This window comes from Telmatherina bonti (assembly GCF_933228915.1).
Source record: "Telmatherina bonti genome assembly, chromosome: 3".
In the NCBI taxonomy this organism is placed as follows: domain Eukaryota; kingdom Metazoa; phylum Chordata; class Actinopteri; order Atheriniformes; family Telmatherinidae; genus Telmatherina; species Telmatherina bonti.
In genome coordinates, this window is record NC_136621.1 from 1,290,378 (window position 1) to 1,312,687 (window position 22,310).

General features: G+C 49.8%; 1 protein-coding gene across 2 annotated transcripts in view; it reads right to left on the reverse strand.

Annotated features, from left to right (window-relative positions):
* The window catches only part of tmc7 (transmembrane channel like 7), a 92,011-nt gene that overhangs the window by 65,781 nt on the left and 3,920 nt on the right, over window positions 1-22,310 (reverse strand). For both annotated transcript variants that reach the window (XM_079238318.1, XM_079238317.1), the window contains 2 exons: window positions 17,895-18,040; window positions 17,686-17,833 (listed from right to left, as the gene is read on the reverse strand). In XM_079238318.1, the coding sequence (XP_079094444.1) occupies window positions 17,686-17,833; window positions 17,895-18,040 (294 nt within the window). The remainder of the gene's footprint in view (window positions 1-17,685; window positions 17,834-17,894; window positions 18,041-22,310) is intronic.

Consider the following 22,310-nt stretch of genomic DNA (forward strand, 5'->3'; position numbering starts at 1 on the left):
TAGAACGATGTAGAACGATGTGGAGCGACATAGAACGATGTGGAGCGACAGAACGATGTGGAGCGACAGAACGATGTGGAGCGACATAGAACGATGTAGAACGATGTGGAGCGACATAGAACGATGTGGAGCGACATAGAACGATGTGGAGCGATGTGGCACGACATAGAACGATGTGGAGCGATGTGGCACGACATAGAACGATGTGGAGCGACATAGAACAATGTGGAGCGATGTGGCACGACATAGAACGATGTGGAGCGATGTGGAGCGACATAGAACAATGTGGAGCGATGTGGCACGACATAGAACAATGTAGAACGATGTGGCACGACATAGAACGATGTAGAACGATGTGGAGCGACATAGAACGATGTGGAGCGACATAGAACAATGTGGAGCGATGTGGCACGACATAGAACAATGTAGAACGATGTGGCACGACATAGAACGATGTAGAACGATGTGGAGCGACATAGAACAATGTGGAGCGATGTGGAACGACAGAACGATGTGGAACGATGTGGCACGACATAGAACGATGTGGAACGATGTGGAGCGATGTGGAACGACAGAACGATGTGGCACGACACAGAACGATGTGGAGCGACATAGAACAATGTGGCACGACATAGAACGATGTGGAACGATGTTGCGCGACATAGAACGATGTGGAGCGACATAGAACGATGTAGAACGATGTGGCGCGACATAGAACGATGTAGAACGATGTGGAGCGACATAGAACGATGTAGAACGATGTGGAGCGACATAGAACGATGTAGAACGATGTGGCACGACATAGAACGATGTGGAGCGATGTGGCACGACATAGAACGATGTGGCGCGACATAGAACGATGTAGAACGATGTGGCACGACATAGAACGATGTGGCGCGACATAGAACGATGTGGAGCGATGTGGCACGACATAGAACGATGTGGAACGACAGAACGATGTGGCGCGACATAGAACAATGTGGAGCGATGTGGCGCGACATAGAACGATGTGGAGCGATGTGGAGCGATGTGGAACGACAGAACGATGTGGCACGACATAGAACGATGTGGAGCGACATAGAACGATGTGGAGCGACACAGAACAATGTGGCACGACATAGAACGATGTGGAGCGATGTGGAGCGATGTGGAACGACAGAACGATGTGGCACGACATAGAACGATGTGGAGCGACATAGAACGATGTGGAGCGACATAGAACGATGTGGAACGATGTGGAGCGACATAGAACGATGTGGAGCGACACAGAACAATGTGGCACGACATAGAACGATGTGGAGCGATGTTGCGCGACATAGAACGATGTGGAACGATGTGGAACGATGTGGAACGACATAGAACGATGTGGAGCGACATAGAACGATGTGGAGCGATGTGGAACGACAGAACGATGTGGAACGATGTGGAACGATGTGGAGCGACATAGAACGATGTGGAGCGATGTGGAACGACAGAACGATGTGGAGCGATGTGGAACGACAGAACGATGTGGAACGATGTTGCGCGACATAGAACGATGTGGAGTGATGTGGAGCGATGTGGAACGACAGAAGGATGTGGAACGATGTGGAACGATGTGGAACGATGTGGAGCGATGTGGAGCGACATAGAACGATGTCGAGCGACATAGAACGATGTGGAGCGACATAGAACGATGTAGAACGATGTGGCACGACATAGAACAATGTGGAGCAATGTGGAACGACATAGAACGATGTGGCACGACATAGAACGATGTGGAGCGACATAGAACGATGTGGAACGATGTGGAACGATGTGGAGCGATGTGGAACGACAGAACGATGTGGCACGACATAGAACGATGTGGAGCGACATAGAACAATGTGGCACGACATAGAACGATGTGGAACGATGTTGCGCGACATAGAACGATGTGGAGCGACATAGAACGATGTAGAACGATGTGGAGCGACAAAGAACGATGTAGAACGATGTGGAGCGATGTGGCACGACATAGAACGATGTAGAACGATGTGGAGCGACATAGAACGATGTGGCACGACATAGAACGATGTAGAACGATGTGGAGCGACATAGAACGATGTAGAACGATGTGGAGCGACATAGAACGATGTGGAGCGACATAGAACGATGTGGAACGATGTGGCGCGACGTAGAACGATGTGGAGCGATGTGGCACGACATAGAACGATGTGGCACGACATAGAACGATGTGGAGCGACATAGAACGATGTGGAACGATGTGGCGCGACATAGAACGATGTAGAACGATGTGGAGCGACATAGAACGATGTGGAGCGACATAGAACGATGTGGCGCGACATAGAACGATGTAGAACGATGTGGAGCGACATAGAACGATGTGGAGCGACAGAACGATGTGGAGCGACAGAACGATGTGGAGCGACATAGAACGATGTAGAACGATGTGGAGCGACATAGAACGATGTGGAGCGACATAGAACGATGTAGAACGATGTGGAGCGACATAGAACGATGTGGAGCGACATAGAACGATGTAGAACGATGTGGAGCGACATAGAACGATGTGGAGCGACAGAACGATGTGGAGCGACAGAACGATGTGGAGCGACATAGAACGATGTAGAACGATGTGGAGCGACATAGAACGATGTGGAGCGATGTGGCACGACATAGAACGATGTGGAGCGATGTGGCACGACATAGAACGATGTGGAGCGACATAGAACAATGTGGAGCGATGTGGCACGACATAGAACGATGTGGAGCGATGTGGAGCGACATAGAACAATGTGGAGCGATGTGGCACGACATAGAACAATGTAGAACGATGTGGCACGACATAGAACGATGTAGAACGATGTGGAGCGACATAGAACGATGTGGAGCGACATAGAACAATGTGGAGCGATGTGGCACGACATAGAACAATGTAGAACGATGTGGCACGACATAGAACGATGTAGAACGATGTGGAGCGACATAGAACAATGTGGAGCGATGTGGAACGACAGAACGATGTGGAACGATGTGGCACGACATAGAACGATGTGGAACGATGTGGAGCGATGTGGAACGACAGAACGATGTGGCACGACACAGAACGATGTGGAGCGACATAGAACAATGTGGCACGACATAGAACGATGTGGAACGATGTTGCGCGACATAGAACGATGTGGAGCGACATAGAACGATGTAGAACGATGTGGCGCGACATAGAACGATGTAGAACGATGTGGAGCGACATAGAACGATGTAGAACGATGTGGAGCGACATAGAACGATGTAGAACGATGTGGCACGACATAGAACGATGTGGAGCGATGTGGCACGACATAGAACGATGTGGCGCGACATAGAACGATGTAGAACGATGTGGCACGACATAGAACGATGTGGCGCGACATAGAACGATGTGGAGCGATGTGGCACGACATAGAACGATGTGGAACGACAGAACGATGTGGCGCGACATAGAACAATGTGGAGCGATGTGGCGCGACATAGAACGATGTGGAGCGATGTGGAGCGATGTGGAACGACAGAACGATGTGGCACGACATAGAACGATGTGGAGCGACATAGAACGATGTGGAGCGACACAGAACAATGTGGCACGACATAGAACGATGTGGAGCGATGTGGAGCGATGTGGAACGACAGAACGATGTGGCACGACATAGAACGATGTGGAGCGACATAGAACGATGTGGAGCGACATAGAACGATGTGGAACGATGTGGAGCGACATAGAACGATGTGGAGCGACACAGAACAATGTGGCACGACATAGAACGATGTGGAGCGATGTTGCGCGACATAGAACGATGTGGAACGATGTGGAACGATGTGGAACGACATAGAACGATGTGGAGCGACATAGAACGATGTGGAGCGATGTGGAACGACAGAACGATGTGGAACGATGTGGAACGATGTGGAGCGACATAGAACGATGTGGAGCGATGTGGAACGACAGAACGATGTGGAGCGATGTGGAACGACAGAACGATGTGGAACGATGTTGCGCGACATAGAACGATGTGGAGTGATGTGGAGCGATGTGGAACGACAGAAGGATGTGGAACGATGTGGAACGATGTGGAACGATGTGGAGCGATGTGGAGCGACATAGAACGATGTCGAGCGACATGGAACGATGTGGAGCGACATAGAACGATGTGGAGCGACATAAACGATGTGGAGCGACATAGAACGATATAGAACGATGTGGAGCGACATAGAACGATGTGGAGCGACATAGAACGATGTGGAGCGATGTGGAACGATGTGGAGCGATGTGGAGCGACATAGAACGATGTGGAGCGACATAGAACGATGTGGAGCGACATAGAACGATGTGGAGCGATGTAGAACGATGTGGAGCGATGTGGCACGACATAGAACGATGTGGCACGACATAGAACAATGTAGAACGATGTGGCACGACATAGAACGATGTAGAACGATGTGGCACGACATAGAACAATGTGGAGCGATGTGGAGCGATGTGGAACGACATAGAATGATGTGGCACGACATAGAACGATGTGGAGCGACATAGAACGATGTAGAACGATGTGGAGCGATGTGGCACGACATAGAACGATGTGGCACGACATAGAACAATGTAGAACGATGTGGCACGACATAGAACGATGTAGAACGATGTGGCACGACATAGAACAATGTGGAGCAATGTGGAACGACATAGAACGATGTGGCACGACATAGAACGATGTGGAGCGACATAGAACGATGTGGAACGATGTGGAACGATGTGGAGCGATGTGGAACGACAGAACGATGTGGCACGACATAGAACGATGTGGAGCGACATAGAACAATGTGGCACGACATAGAACGATGTGGAACGATGTTGCGCGACATAGAACGATGTGGACTGACATAGAACGATGTAGAACGATGTGGAGCGACATAGAACGATGTGGAGCGACATAGAACGATGTGGAACGATGTGGCGCGACGTAGAACGATGTGGAGCGATGTGGCACGACATAGAACGATGTGGCACGACATAGAACGATGTGGCGCGACATAGAACGATGTGGCGCGACATAGAACGATGTGGAGCGACATAGGACGATGTAGAACGATGTGGAGCGACATAGAACGATGTGGAGCGACATAGAACGATGTGGCGCGACATAGAACGATGTGGCGCGACATAGAACGATGTGGAGCGATGTGGAGCGATGTGGAGCGATGTGGAGCGATGTGGAACGACAGAACGATGTGGCACGACATAGAACGATGTGGAGCGATGTGGAACGACAGATCGATGTGGAGCGACATAGAACGATGTGGAGCGACATAGAACGATGTGGAGCGACATAGAACGATGTGGAACGATGTGGAGCGACATAGAACGATGTGGCACGACATAGAACGATGTGGAGCGACAGAACAATGTGGCACGACATAGAACGATGTGGAACGATGTGGAGCGATGTGGAGCGATGTGGAACGACAGAACGATGTGGCACGACATAGAACGATGTGGAGCGACATAGAACGATGTGGAACGATGTGGAGCGACATAGAACGATGTGGAGCGACACAGAACAATGTGGCACGACATAGAACGATGTGGAGCGATGTGGAGCGATGTGGAACGACAGAACGATGTGGCACGACATAGAACGATGTGGAGCGACATAGAACGATGTGGAGCGACATAGAACGATGTGGAACGATGTGGAGCGACATAGAACGATGTGGAGCGACACAGAACAATGTGGCACGACATAGAACGATGTGGAGCGATGTTGCGCGACATAGAACGATGTGGAACGATGTGGAACGACATAGAACGATGTGGAGCGACATAGAACGATGTGGAGCGATGTGGAACGACAGAACGATGTGGAACGATGTGGAACGATGTGGAGCGACATAGAACGATGTGGAACGATGTGGAGCGATGTGGAACGACAGAACGATGTGGAGCGATGTGGAACGACAGAACGATGTGGAACGATGTTGCGCGACATAGAACGATGTGGAGTGATGTGGAGCGATGTGGAACGACAGAAGGATGTGGAACGATGTGGAACGATGTGGAACGATGTGGAACGATGTGGAGCGATGTGGAGCGACATAGAACGATGTCGAGCGACATAGAACGATGTGGAGCGACATAAACGATGTGGAGCGACATAGAACGATATAGAACGATGTGGAGCGACATAGAACGATGTGGAGCGACATAGAACGATGTGGAGCGATGTGGAACGATGTGGAGCGATGTGGAGCGACATAGAACGATGTTGCGCGACATAGAACGATGTGGAGCGACATAGAACGATGTGGAGCGATGTAGAACGATGTGGAGCGATGTGGCACGACATAGAACGATGTGGCACGACATAGAACAATGTAGAACGATGTGGCACGACATAGAACGATGTAGAACGATGTGGCACGACATAGAACAATGTGGAGCGATGTGGAGCGATGTGGAACGACATAGAACGATGTGGCACGACATAGAACGATGTGGAGCGACATAGAACGATGTAGAACGATGTGGAGCGATGTGGCACGACATAGAACGATGTGGCACGACATAGAACAATGTAGAACGATGTGGCACGACATAGAACGATGTAGAACGATGTGGCACGACATAGAACAATGTGGAGCGATGTGGAACGACATAGAACGATGTGGCACGACATAGAACGATGTGGAGCGACACAGAACGATGTGGAACGATGTGGAACGATGTGGAGCGATGTGGAACGACAGAACGATGTGGCACGACATAGAACGATGTGGAGCGACATAGAACAATGTGGCACGACATAGAACGATGTGGAACGATGTTGCGCGACATAGAACGATGTGGAGTGACATAGAACGATGTAGAACGATGTGGAGCGACATAGAACGATGTGGAGCGACATAGAACGATGTGGAACGATGTGGCGCGACGTAGAACGATGTGGAGCGATGTGGCACGACATAGAACGATGTGGCACGACATAAAACGATGTGGCGCGACATAGAACGATGTGGCGCGACATAGAACGATGTGGAGCGACATAGGACGATGTAGAACGATGTGGAGCGACATAGAACGATGTGGAGCGACATAGAACGATGTGGCGCGACATAGAACGATGTGGCGCGACATAGAACGATGTGGAGCGATGTGGAGCGATGTGGAGCGATGTGGAACGACAGAACGATGTGGCGCGACATAGAACGATGTGGAGCGATGTGGCGCGACATAGAACGATGTGGAGCGATGTGGAGCGATGTGGAACGACAGATCGATGTGGAGCGACATAGAACGATGTGGAGCGACATAGAACGATGTGGAGCGACATAGAACGATGTGGAACGATGTGGAGCGACATAGAACGATGTGGCACGACATAGAACGATGTGGAGCGACAGAACAATGTGGCACGACATAGAACGATGTGGAACGATGTGGAGCGATGTGGAGCGATGTGGAACGACAGAACGATGTGGCACGACATAGAACGATGTGGAGCGACATAGAACGATGTGGAACGATGTGGAGCGACATAGAACGATGTGGAGCGACACAGAACAATGTGGCACGACATAGAACGATGTGGAGCGATGTTGCGCGACATAGAACGATGTGGAGTGATGTGGAGCGACATAGAACGATGTGGAACGATGTGGAACGACAGAACGATGTGGAACGATGTGGAGCGACATAGAACGATGTGGAACGATGTGGAGCGACATAGAACGATGTGGAGCGATGTTGCGCGACATAGAACGATGTGGAGCGATGTGGAACGACAGAACGATGTGGAACGATGTGGAATGATGTGGAACGATGTGGAGCGATGTGGAGCGACATAGAACGATGTAGAACGATGTGTCGCGACATAGAACGATGTGGAGCGACATAGAACGACGTAGAACGATGTGCCGCGACATAGAACGATGTGGAGCGACATAAACGATGTGGAGCGACATAGAACGATATAGAACGATGTGGAGCGACATAGAACGATGTGGAGCGACATAGAACGATGTGGAGCGACGTGGAACGATGTGGAGCGATGTGGAACGATGTGGAGCGATGTGGAGCGACATAGAACGATGTAGAACGATGTGGAGCGATGTGGAACGACATAGAACGATGTAGAACGATGTGGAGCGATGTGGAACGATGTGGAGCGATGTGGAACGACATAGAACGATGTCGAACGATGTGGCACGACATAGAACGATGTAGAACGATGTGGAGCGATGTGGAACGATGTGGAGCGATGTGGAACGACATAGAACGATGTAGAACGATGTGGAGCGATGTGGAACGATGTGGAGCGATGTGGAACGACATAGAACGATGTCGAACGATGTGGCACGACATAGAACGATGTCGAACGATGTGGAGCGACAGAACGATGTAGAACGATGTGGAGCGACATAGAACGATGTCGAACGATGTTGCGCGACAGAACGATGTGGAGCGACATAGAACGATGTAGAACGATGTGGCACGACATAGAACGATGTGGAGCAATGTGGCGCGACATAGAAGGATGTGGAGCGACATAGAACGATGTGGAGCGATGTGGCACGACATAGAACGATGTGGAGCGATGTGGAGCGATGTGGAACGATGTGGAACGACAGAACGATGTAGAACGATGTGGAGCGATGTGAAACGATGTGGAGCGATGTGGAGCGATGTGGAACGATGTGGAACGATGTGGAACGATGTGGAGCGACATAGAACGATGTAGAACGATGTGTCGCGACATAGAACGATGTGGAGCGACATAGAACGACGTAGAACGATGTGCCGCGACATAGAACGATGTGGAGCGACATAAACGATGTGGAGCGACATAGAACGATATAGAACGATGTGGAGCGACATAGAACGATGTGGAGCGACATAGAACGACGTAGAACGATGTGCCGCGACATAGAACGATGTGGAGCGACATAAACGATGTGGAGCGACATAGAACGATATAGAACGATGTGGAGCGACATAGAACGATGTGGAGCGACATAGAACGATGTGGAGCGACGTGGAACGATGTGGAGCGATGTGGAACGATGTGGAGCGATGTGGAACGACATAGAACGATGTAGAACGATGTGGAGCGACATAGAACGATGTGGAACGATGTGGAGCGACATAGAACGATGTGGAGCGATGTGGCACGACATAGAACGATGTGGAGCGACGTAGAACGATGTGGAGCGATGTGGAACGATGTGGAGCGATGTGGAACGACATAGAACGATGTGGAGCGACATAGAACGATGTGGAGCGATGTGGAACGATGTAGAGCGATGTGGAACGACAGAACGATGTGGAACGACAGAACGATGTGTCGCGACAGACCGATGTGGAGCGACATAGAACGATGTAGAACGATGTGGAGCGATGTGGAACGACAGAACGATGTGGAGCGACATAGAACGATGTGGAGCGATGTGGCGCGATGTGGAACGACAGAACGATGTGGAGCGACATAGAACGATGTGGAGCGATGTGGAGCGACATAGAACGATGTGGAACGACAGAACGATGTGTCGCGACAGACCGATGTGGAGCGACATAGAACGATGTAGAACGATGTGGAGCGATGTGGAACGACAGAACGATGTGGAGCGACATAGAACGATGTGGAACGACATAGAAAGATGTGGAACGATGTGTCGCGACATAGAACGATGTGGAGCGACAGAACGATGTGGAGCGACATAGAACGATGTAGAGCGACATAGAAAGATGTGGAACGATGTGGCACGACATAGAACGATGTGGAGCAATGTGGCGCGACATAGAACGATGTCGAACGATGTGGAGCGACATAGAACGATGTCGAACGATGTTGCGCGACAGAACGATGTGGAGCGACATAGAACGATGTAGAACGATGTGGAGCGACATAGAACGATGTCGAACGATGTTGCGCGACAGAACGATGTCGAACGATGTTGCGCGACAGAACGATGTGGAGCGACTTAGAACGATGTCGAACGATGTTGCGCGACAGAACGATGTGGAGCGACATAGAACGATGTAGAACGATGTGGAGCGACATAGAACGATGTCGAACGATGTTGCGCGACAGAACGATGTGGAGCGACTTAGAACGATGTCGAACGATGTTGCGCGACAGAACGATGTGGAGCGACTTAGAACGATGTCGAACGATGTTGCGCGACAGAACGATGTGGAGCGACTTAGAACGATGTGGAGCGACATAGAACGATGTAGAACGATGTGGAGCGACATAGAACGATGTCGAACGATGTTGCGCGACAGAACGATGTGGAGCGACATAGAACGATGTAGAACGATGTGGAGCGACATAGAACGATGTCGAACGATGTTGCGCGACAGAACGATGTGGAGAGACATAGAACGATGTCGAACGATGTTGCGCGACAGAACGATGTGGAGCGACTTAGAACGATGTGGAGCGACATAGAACGATGTAGAACGATGTGGCACGACATAGAACGATGTGGAGCGATGTGGAGCGATGTGGAGCGATGTGGAACGACAGAACGATGTGGAGCGACATAGAACGATGTAGAACGATGTGGAGCGACATAGAACGATGTGGAGCGACATAGAACGATGTAGAACGATGTGGAGCGACATAGAACGATGTGGAACGACAGAACGATGTGGAGCGACATAGAACGAAGTAGAACGATGTGGAGCGACATAGAACGATGTGGAGCGACATAGAACGATGTAGAACGATGTGGAGCGACATAGAACGATGTGGAGCGACATAGAACGATGTAGAACGATGTGGAGCGATGTGGCGCGACATAGAACGATGTGGAGCGACAGAACGATGTGGAACGATGTGGAGCGACAGAACGATGTGGAGCGACATAGAACGATGTAGAGCGACATAGAAAGATGTGGAACGATGTGTCGCGACATAGAACGATGTCGAACGATGTTGCGCGACAGAACGATGTGGAGCGACATAGAACGATGTAGAACGATGTGGCACAACATAGAACGACGTGGAGCGATGTGGCGCGACATAGAACGATGTGGAGCGATGTGGCACGACATAGAACGATGTGGAGCGATGTGGAGCGATGTGGAACGATGTGGAACGACAGAACGATGTAGAACGATGTGGAGCGATGTGAAACGATGTGGAGCGATGTGGAACGATGTGGAACGATGTGGAACGATGTGGAACGATGTGTCGCGACATAGAACGATGTGGCACGACATAGAACGATGTGGAGCGACATAGAACGATGTAGAACGATGTGGAGCGACATAGAACGATGTGGAGCGACATAGAACGATGTAGAACGATGTGGCGCGACATAGAACGATGTGGAGTGAAATAGAACGATGTGGCACGACATAGAACGATGTGGAGCGGCATAGAACGATGTGGAGTGAAATAGAACGATGTGGAGCGATGTGGAACGACAGAACGATGTGGAGCGACATAGAACGATGTAGAACGATGTGGAGCGACAGAACGATGTGGAGCGACATAGAACGATGTAGAACGATGTGGAGCGACATAAAACGATGTGGAGCGACATAGAACGATGTAGAACGATGTGGAACGATGTGGCGCGACATTGAACGATGTGGAGCGATGTGAAACGATGTGGAGCGATGTGGAACGACAGAACGATGTGGAGCGACATAGAACGATGTGGAGCGACATAGAACGATGTAGAACGATGTGGAACGATGTGGAGCGATGTGGAGCGACATAGAACGATGTAGAACGACGTGGAGCGATGTGGCGCGACATAGAACGATGTGGAGCGATGTGGAACGACAGAACGATGTGGAGCGACATAGAACGAAGTAGAACGATGTGGAGCGACATAGAACGATGTGGAGCGACATAGAACGATGTAGAACGATGTGGAGCGACATAGAACGATGTGGAGCGACATAGAACGATGTAGAACGACGTGGAGCGATGTGGCGCGACATAGAACGATGTGGAGCGATGTGGAACGACAGAACGATGTGGAGCGACATAGAACGAAGTAGAACGATGTGGAGCGACATAGAACGATGTGGAGCGACATAGAACGATGTGGAGCGACATAGAACGATGTAGAACGATGTGGAGCGACATAGAACGATGTGGAGCGACATAGAACGATGTAGAACGATGTGGAGCGATGTGGCGCGACATAGAACGATGTGGAGCGATGTGGAACGACAGAACGATGTGGAGCGACATAGAACGATGTGGAGCGACATAGAACGATGTAGAACGATGTGGAGCGACATAGAACGATGTGGAGCGACATAGAACGATGTGGAGCGATGTGGAGCGACATAGAACGATGTAGAACAATGTGGAGCGACATAGAACGATGTGGAGCGACATAGAACGAAGTAGAACGATGTGGAGCGACATAGAACGATGTGGAGCGACATAGAACGATGTGGAGCGACATAGAACGATGTGGAGCGACAGAACGATGTAGAACGATGTGGAGCGACATAGAACGATGTAGAACGATGTGGAGCGATGTGGCGCGACATAGAACGATGTGGAGCGACATAGAACGATGTGGAACGATGTGGAGCGACAGAACGATGTGGAGCGACATAGAACGATGTAGAGCGACATAGAAAGATGTGGAACGATGTGTCGCGACATAGAACGATGTGGAGCGACATAGAACGATGTGGAACAATGTGGCGCGACATAGAACGATGTAGAACGATGTGGCACGACATAGAACAATGTGGAGCAATGTGGAGCGACATAGAACGATGTAGAACGATGTGGAACGATGTGGCGCGACATTGAACGATGTGGAGCGATGTGAAACGATGTGGAGCGATGTGGAGCGACATAGAACGATGTGGAGCGATGTGAAACGATGTGGAGCGATGTGGAACGACAGAACGATGTGGAGCGACATAGAACGATGTGGAGCGACATAGAACGATGTAGAACGATGTGGAGCGACATAGAACGATGTGGAGCGACATAGAACGATGTGGAGCGACATAGAACGATGTAGAACGATGTGGAGCGACATAGAACGATGTGGAGCGACATAGAACGATGTAGAACGACGTGGAGCGATGTGGCGCGACATAGAACGATGTGGAGCGATGTGGAACGACAGAACGATGTGGAGCGACATAGAACGAAGTAGAACGATGTGGAGCGACATAGAACGATGTGGAGCGACATAGAACGATGTGGAGCGACATAGAACGATGTAGAACGATGTGGAGCGACATAGAACGATGTGGAGCGACATAGAACGATGTAGAACGATGTGGAGCGATGTGGCGCGACATAGAACGATGTGGAGCGATGTGGAACGACAGAACGATGTGGAGCGACATAGAACGATGTGGAGCGACATAGAACGATGTAGAACGATGTGGAGCGACATAGAACGATGTGGAGCGATGTGGAGCGACATAGAACGATGTAGAACAATGTGGAGCGACATAGAACGATGTGGAGCGACATAGAACGAAGTAGAACGATGTGGAGCGACATAGAACGATGTGGAGCGACATAGAACGATGTGGAGCGACATAGAACGAAGTAGAACGATGTGGAGCGACATAGAACGATGTGGAGCGACATAGAACGATGTGGAGCGACATAGAACGATGTGGAGCGACAGAACGATGTAGAACGATGTGGAGCGACATAGAACGATGTAGAACGATGTGGCGCGACATAGAACGATGTGGAGCGACATAGAACGATGTGGAACGATGTGGAGCGACAGAACGATGTGGAGCGACATAGAACGATGTAGAGCGACATAGAAAGATGTGGAACGATGTGTCGCGACATAGAACGATGTGGAGCGACATAGAACGATGTGGAACAATGTGGCGCGACATAGAACGATGTAGAACGATGTGGCACGACATAGAACAATGTGGAGCAATGTGGAGCGACATAGAACGATGTAGAACGATGTGGCACGACATAGAACAATGTGGAGCAATGTGGAGCGACATAGAACGATGTGGAGCGATGTGGAACGACAGAACGATGTGGAACGATGTGGCACGACATAGAACGATGTGGAACGATGTGGAACGACAGAACGATGTGGAGCGACATAGAACGATGTGGCGCGACATAGAACGATGTGGAACGATGTGGAACGATGTGGAACGACAGAACGATGTGGCGCGACATAGAACGATGTGGAGCGACATAGAACAATGTGGCACGACATAGAACAATGTGGCACGACATAGAACGATGTGGAACGATGTGGAGCGACATAGAACGATGTGGAACGATGTGGAGCGATGTGGAGCGACATAGAACAATGTGGCACGACATAGAACGATGTGGAGCAATGTGGAGCGACATAGAACGATGTGGAACGATGTGGAACGACATAGAACGATGTGGAGCGACATAGAACGATGTGGCACGACATAGAACGATGTTGCGCGACATAGAACGATGTGGAGCGACATAGAACGATGTAGAACGATGTGGAGCGACATAGAACGATGTGGAGCGACATAGAACGATGTGGAACGATGTGGCGCGACATAGAACGATGTGGAGCGATGTGGCGCGACATAGAACGATGTGGAGCGATGTGGAGCGACATAGAATGATGTGGAACGATGTGGCGCGATGTAGAACGATGTGGCGCGACATAGAATGATGTAGAACGATGTGGCGCGACATAGAACAATGTGGAGCGATGTGGAGCGACAGAACGATGTGGCACGACATAGAACGATGTGGAACGACAGAACGATGTGGCACGACATAGAACGATGTAGAACGATGTGGAGCGACATAGAATGATGTGGAACGATGTGGCGCGATGTAGAACGATGTGGCGCGACATAGAATGATGTAGAACGATGTGGCGCGACATAGAACAATGTGGAGCGATGTGGAACGACAGAACGATGTGGCACGACATAGAACGATGTGGAACGACAGAACGATGTGGCACGACATAGAACGATGTAGAACGATGTGGAGCGACATAGAATGATGTGGAACGATGTGGCGCGATGTAGAACGATGTGGCGCGACATAGAATGATGTAGAACGATGTGGCGCGACATAGAACGATGTGGAGCGATGTGGAGCGATGTGGAACGACAGAACGATGTGGCACGACATAGAACGATGTGGAACGACAGAACGATGTGGCACGACATAGAACGATGTGGAACGACAGAACGATGTGGCACGACATAGAACGATGTGGAGCGACATAGAACGATGTGGAGCGACATAGAACGATGTGGAGCGACATAGAACGATGTGGAACGATGTGGAGCGACATAGAACGATGTGGCACGACATAGAACGATGTGGAGCGACACAGAACAATGTGGCACGACATAGAACGATGTGGAACGATGTGGAGCGATGTGGAGCGATGTGGAGCGACAGAACGATGTGGCACGACATAGAACGATGTGGAGCGACATAGAACAATGTGGAGTGATGAGGAGCGATGTGGAACGACAGAACGATGTGGAACGATGTGGAGCAATGTGGAACGACAGAACGATGTGGAACGATGTTGCGCGACATAGAACGATGTGGAGTGATGTGGAGCGATGTGGAACGACAGAACAATGTGGAACGATGTGGAACGATGTGGAATGATGTGGAGCGATGTGGAGCGACATAGAACGATGTAGAACGATGTGTCGCGACATAGAACGATGTGGAGCGACATAGAACGACGTAGAACGATGTGTCGCGACATAGAACGATGTGGAGCGACATAGAACGATGTAGAACGATGTAAAACGATGTGGAGCGACAGAACGATGTGGAACGATGTGGAGCGACAGAACGATGTGGAACGATGTGGCGCGACACAGAACGATGTGGAACGATGTGTTGCGACATAGAACGATGTAGAACGATGTGGAGCGACATAGAACGATGTGTCGCGACATAGAACGATGTAGAACGATGTGTCGCGACATAGAACGATGTAGAACGATGTGTCGCGACAGACGATGTGGAGCGACATAGAACGATGTAGAACGATGTGTCGCGACATAGAACGATGTAGAACGATGTGTCGCGACATAGACGATGTGTCGCGACATAGACGATGTGGAGCGATGTGTCGCTACATAGACGATGTGGAGCGACATAGAACGATGTCGAACGATGTGTCGCGACATAGAATGATGTCGAACGATGTGGAGCGACATAGAACGATGTCGAACGATGTGTCGCGACATAGACGATGTGGAGCGACATAGAACGATGTAGAACGATGTGGAGCGACATAGAACGATGTAGAACGATGTGTCGCGACATAGAACGATGTAGAACGATGTGTCGCGACATAGACGATGTGTCGCGACATAGAATGATGTCGAACGATGTGTCGCGACATAGAACGATGTAGAACGATGTGTCGCGACATAGACGATGTGGAGCGACATAGAACGATGTAGAACGATGTGGAGCGACATAGAACGATGTAGAACGATGTGTCGCGACATAGACGATGTGTCGCGACATAGAATGATGTCGAACGATGTGTCGCGACATAGAACGATGTAGAACGATGTGTCGCGACATAGACGATGTGGAGCGACATAGAACGATGTAGAACGATGTGGAGCGACATAGAACGATGTAGAACGATGTGTCGCGACATAGAACGATGTAGAACGATGTGTCGCGACATAGACGATGTGGAGCGACATAGAACGACGTAGAACGATGTGTCGCGACATAGAATGATGTAGAACGATGTGTCGCGACATAGACGATATGGAGCAACATAGAACGATGTCGAACGATGTGGAGCGACATAGAACGATGTGGAGCGACATAGAACGATGTAGAACGATGTGGAGCGACATAGAACGATGTAGAACGATGTGTCGCGACATAGACGATGTGGAGCGACATAGAACGATGTCGAACGTTGTTGCGCGACACAGAACGATGTGGAGCGATGTGGAGCGATATGACGGACATGAGGACAGAAGGACGTGAGGACGCCAGGACTTGAGGACAGAAGGACGTGAGTACAGCAGGATGCGAGGACAGAAGGACGGCAGGACTTGAGGACAGAAGGACGTGAGGACGGCAGGACGTGAGTACAGCAGGATGTGATGACAGCAGGACGTGAGGACAGAGGACGTGAGGACAGAAGGACATAAGGAAGGCAGGACGTGAGGACGACATGAGGACAGCAGGACGTGAGGACGACAGGACGTGAGGACAGCAGGACGTGAGGACGACATGAGGACAGCAGGACGTGAGGACGACATGAGGACGACAGGACGTGAGGACAGCAGGACGTGAGGACGACATGAGGACAGCAGGACGTGAGGACAGCAGGACGTGAGGACGACATGAGGACAGCAGGACGTGAGGACAGCAGGACGTGAGGACGACATGAGGACGACAGGACGTGAGGACAGCAGGACGTGAGGACGACAGGACGTGAGGACAGCAGGACGTGAGGACGACAGGACGTGAGGACAGCAGGACGTGAGGACGACAGGAGGACAGCAGGACGACATGAGGACCACAGATTGGGACAGAGTGGGACGGGGACAGAGCGGGACGGGGACAGAGCGGGACAGAGCGGGACGTGGACAGAGCGGGACAGAGCGGGACGGGGACAGAGCGGGACGTGGACAGAGCGGGACAGAGCGGGACGGGGACAGAGCGGGACACTGACCTTAAGCTCGGAGATCAAGCTGCTGCTCTTCTGCTTGGCTGCGTTCTTGCTGGCGATGCAGAAATCCCAGCCAGCAAAGATCTTGTTGCAGAAGCTCTGGAAGCGATCTTCATCCTGAACCAGGTTTTGTTTGAATCCAGTGGCAGACCTTGAAGACACAGTGCACTTCAGACCACTTCCTCTCAAACACGTTTACTTCCTGTCATTACCTTTTCACAATCCAGATGAGACTGAGCAGCAAGTATGCTACGGTGGCCAGCAGGTACGCCAGCGCCAGGTCATACGTTATGCTGGGAAAATGGATTTTTTCCACCTTGTAGAAGCCGTAGAAAAGGTAGGTTTGTTCCAGAAAGCCCTGCAAATTCACCACAGAAGGGGAGCTAGGGTTAGAGTCTGGATGGGTTGGGGTCTAGATGGATGGGTTGGGGTCTAGATGGATGGGTTGGGGTCTAGATGGATGGGTTAGGGTCTAGATGGATGGGTTAGGGTCTAGATGGATGGGTCAGGGTCTGGATGGGTTGGGGTCTAGATGGATGGGTTAGGGTCTAGATGGATGGGTTAGGGTCTAGATGGGTTAGGGTCTAGATGGATGCTTCAGGGTCTAGATGGATGGGTTAGGGTCTAGATGGATGGGTTAGGGTCTAGATGGGTTAGGGTCTAGATGGATAGGTTAGGGTCTAGATGGGTTAGGGTCTAGATGGGTTAGGGTCTAGATGGGTTAGGGTCTAGATGGGTTAGGGTCTAGATGGATGCTTCAGGGTCTAGATGGATGCTTCAGGGTCTAGATGGATGCTTTAGGGTCTAGATGGATGGGTTAGAGTCTAGATGGGTTTGGGATAGGGTCTAAATGGGTTTGGGACAGGGTCTAGATGGGTTTGGGACAGGGTCTAGATGGATGGGTTAGGGTCTAGATGGATGGGTTAGGGTCTAGATGGATGGATTGGGGTCTAGATGGATGGATTGGGGTCTAGATGGATGGGATGGGGTCTAGATGGATGGGTTAGGGTCTAGATGGATGGTTTAGGGTCTAGATGGGTTAGGGTCTAGATGGGTTAGGGTCTAGATGGATGGTTTAGGGTCTAGATGGATGGTTTAGGGTCTAGATGGGTTAGGGTCTAGATGGGTTAGGGTCTAGATGGATGCTTCAGGGTCTAGATGGATGCTTCAGGGTCTAGATGGATGCTTCAGGGTCTAGATCAGGTATGGGCAAACTACGGCCCGGGGGCCACATGCCCGTTCAACGTTTTAATCCGTCCCGCCGAACTTGAAAAAATTAAATGAATAAACCTTGTTAATGTTTTCTTTTCCCTAAATTCTGATGAAAACAATTCTGATGTTTTCCCACTAGATGGCGCACTGTATATTGGCTTTAGGCGTAGGCCTATTACTTCACGTTTGCACTTTACCTTCTGACCCATCAGCCCTTCTGTAAAGATGAGCGAACCTAAGAAACGGAAAGTGGACAAAGAATGTCGAGTGTTCAATAAGGAGTGGACAACTAAATATTTTTTCACTGAACACCGATCATCTGCTGTTTGCCTCATATGCCAAGAAACTGTGGCGGTTTTTAAAGAGTATAATATTAGCCGTCACTTTGCCACAAAGCATGCTAACTATGCTAGCAAGCTGCCAACAAAAGAACGGGAAGCTGCTGCTCAGAAGTTGGCAGCTAATTTAAAAGCTCAACAAAGTTTTTTTCACCATCAAACTGCCATTCAAGAGTCAAGTACCAAGGCCAGTTTTATGCTTTCATTCAAAATAGCAAAGGCCAGCAAACCTCTGTCTGAGGGCGAGTTTTTAAAAGAATGCATGGTGGAGACAGCAGGTATTTTGTGCCCGGAGAGCAAAGACAAATTTGAGAAAATCAGCTTATCACGGCGGACAGTGACTCGCCGCGTGGAACTAATAGATGAAGATATCACCAGCAGCTTAAATAAAAAGACGGAGTCGTTCACGTTTTATTCTTTAGCACTGGATGAAAGCAATGATGTCAAAGACACTGCTCAGCTCCTCATTTTTATCCGAGGTATCAACGACACTTTTGAAATAACAGAGGAGTTTGTGACAATGGAGTCTCTGAAAGGACAAACACGGGGAGAAGACTTGTTTGATCGGGTGTCTGCTGTTGTCGAAAATGTGAAGCTTCCTTGGAGTAAGCTTGTCAACGTCACCACAGACGGATCTCCAAATTTAACAGGGAAAAACCTTGGCCTGCTGAGGAGAATCCAGAATAAAGTGAAAGATGAAAACCCTGACCAGGATGTCATTTTCCTCCACCAGGAATCTCTCTGTAAATCGGTATTACAGCTGAATCATGTTGTGAATCCTGTCGTGAAACTCGTCAACTTCATACGCGCAAGGGGACTTCAGCACCGTCAGTTTATTGTGTTCCTGGAGGAAACTGATGCGGATCACCAGGACCTGCTGTATCATTCCCGTGTCCGCTGGTTGAGTTTGGGCAAAGTGTTTCAACGCGTGTGGGAGCTCAAAGAGGAGATTGGCGTGTTTTTGGAGCGACTGGGGAAAGCTGATGAATTTCCTGAGCTGAGCAACAAGAGCTGGATTTGTGACTTTGCCTTCGCTACGGACGTATTTTCACACTTGAATGAGCTCAACACGAAACTGCAGGGGAAGGATCAGTTTGTGCACGACATGTACACAAACGTGAAAGCCTTCAAATCCAAGCTGGCTTTATTCTCCAGGCAAATTTTGAACAAGTCATTCACTCATTTTCCTACACTAGCCATGCTGAAAGAGGCCGGAGCAAAAGTGAAGAAATACAGTGAGTCACTGGATGCACTGCACGGAGAATTCTGCCGTCGCTTCTCGGATTTCGACAAAATTGACAAGTCACTTCAGTTGGTGGCCTGTCCTCTGTCACAAGACCCCGAAACAGCTCCAGAGGAGCTGCAGCTCGAACTGATCGACATTCAGTCCGACCCAGTCTCAAAAGAGAAGTTCAACTCTCTGAAACTAAATGACTTCTATGTGTCACTCAGCACAGCAGCGTTTCCAAGGCTCCGGCGGACAGCGCAGAAGATGCTGGCGTTGTTCGGCTCGACCTACGTGTGTGAACAGACCTTCAGCATCATGAACATCAACAAAGCCAGCCACAGATCCAAGTTAACAGACCAACACCTCAGATCCATTCTGAGAATCGCCACAACAAAACTAACTCCAGACTTTGATGCGCTGGCTAAAAAAGGAGACCAACAACACTGTTCCCATTAAAGTGGAAAGTGCCTTCCTGATGCGCACGCAGATAACGCCGCTCCACAGACTTACTTGCTGCCACTGTTTCCTCCTTGCACTGTTCGTTGTTGACTTTTAGCACCGGGGAAACAAATTGAATAGAAGAACCAGGACAAGTACATCTGCATCTCCTACCGTTTTTGAAAAAAAAAAAAGACAGTCAGGAGGAGAGTGGTGATATCCTGAAGGATAATAGAACTTTCAGTGCTTTAAAATAGAAATGGTTATTAATTTTTTAAAAAGGCACATTTTATTCATTTGATTTTCAGTGTTTTAAGACTCATTCCAAAGTCAGAAATTTTGTTGTAATGTTTTTCTTCATTTTCATTTGAAATTAAAGCACATGTTTTCTCCATATCCCAAGATGTGTATTTTTTCTCCAATGAGGTGAGGTTACCAAAGCACTCCATCCATCTGCTCCTGGTCCGGCCCCTTTGTCAAATGTTAGAACCCATTGTGGCCCACGAATCAATAAGTATGCCCATCCCTGGTCTAGATGGATGCTTCAGGGTCTAGATGGATGCTTTAGGGTCTAGATGGATGCTTCAGGGTCTAGATGGATGCTTCAGGGTCTAGATGGATGCTTCAGGGTCTAGATGGATGCTTTAGGGTCTAGATGGATGCTTTAGGGTCTAGATGGATGGGTTGGGGTCTAGATGGATGGTTTAGGGTCTAGATGGATGGTTTAGGGTCTAGATGGATGGTTTAGGGTCTAGATGGATGGTTTAGGGTCTAGATAGGTTAGGGCAGGGGTGTCCAAAGTCGGTCCTCGAGGGCCGCTGTCCTGCAGGTTTCCCATGTATTCCTGTTCCAACACATCTAGCTTCCACTAAATGGATAAAACAGCCAATGACGTGCACAACTGATTAAGCTCTACTAGTAATTAATTTGAATCAGGTGTGTCTGTGCAGGGATACATAGAAAACCTGCAGAATTCTGGCCCTCGAGGACCGGAGCTGGACACCTCTGGGTTAGGGTTTAGATGGGTTAGGGTCGAGATGGATGGGTTAGGGTCTAGATGGGTTAGGGTTTAGATGGGTTAGGGTCTAGATAGATGGGTTAGGGTCGAGATGGGTTAGGGTCTAGATGGATGGGTTAGGGTCGAGATGGGTTAGGGTCTAGATGGATGGGTTAGGGTCGAGATGGGTTAGGGTCTAGATGGATGCTTCAGGGTCTAGATGGATGCTTCAGGGTCTAGATGGATGCTTTAGGGTCTATATGGATGCTTCAGGGTCTAGATGGATGCTTTAGGGTCTATATGGATGCTTCAGGGTCTAGATGGATGCTTTAGGGTCTAGATGGATGCTTTAGGGTCTAGATGGGTTAGGGTCTAGATGGGTTAGGGTCTAGATGGGTTAGGGTCTAGATGGGTT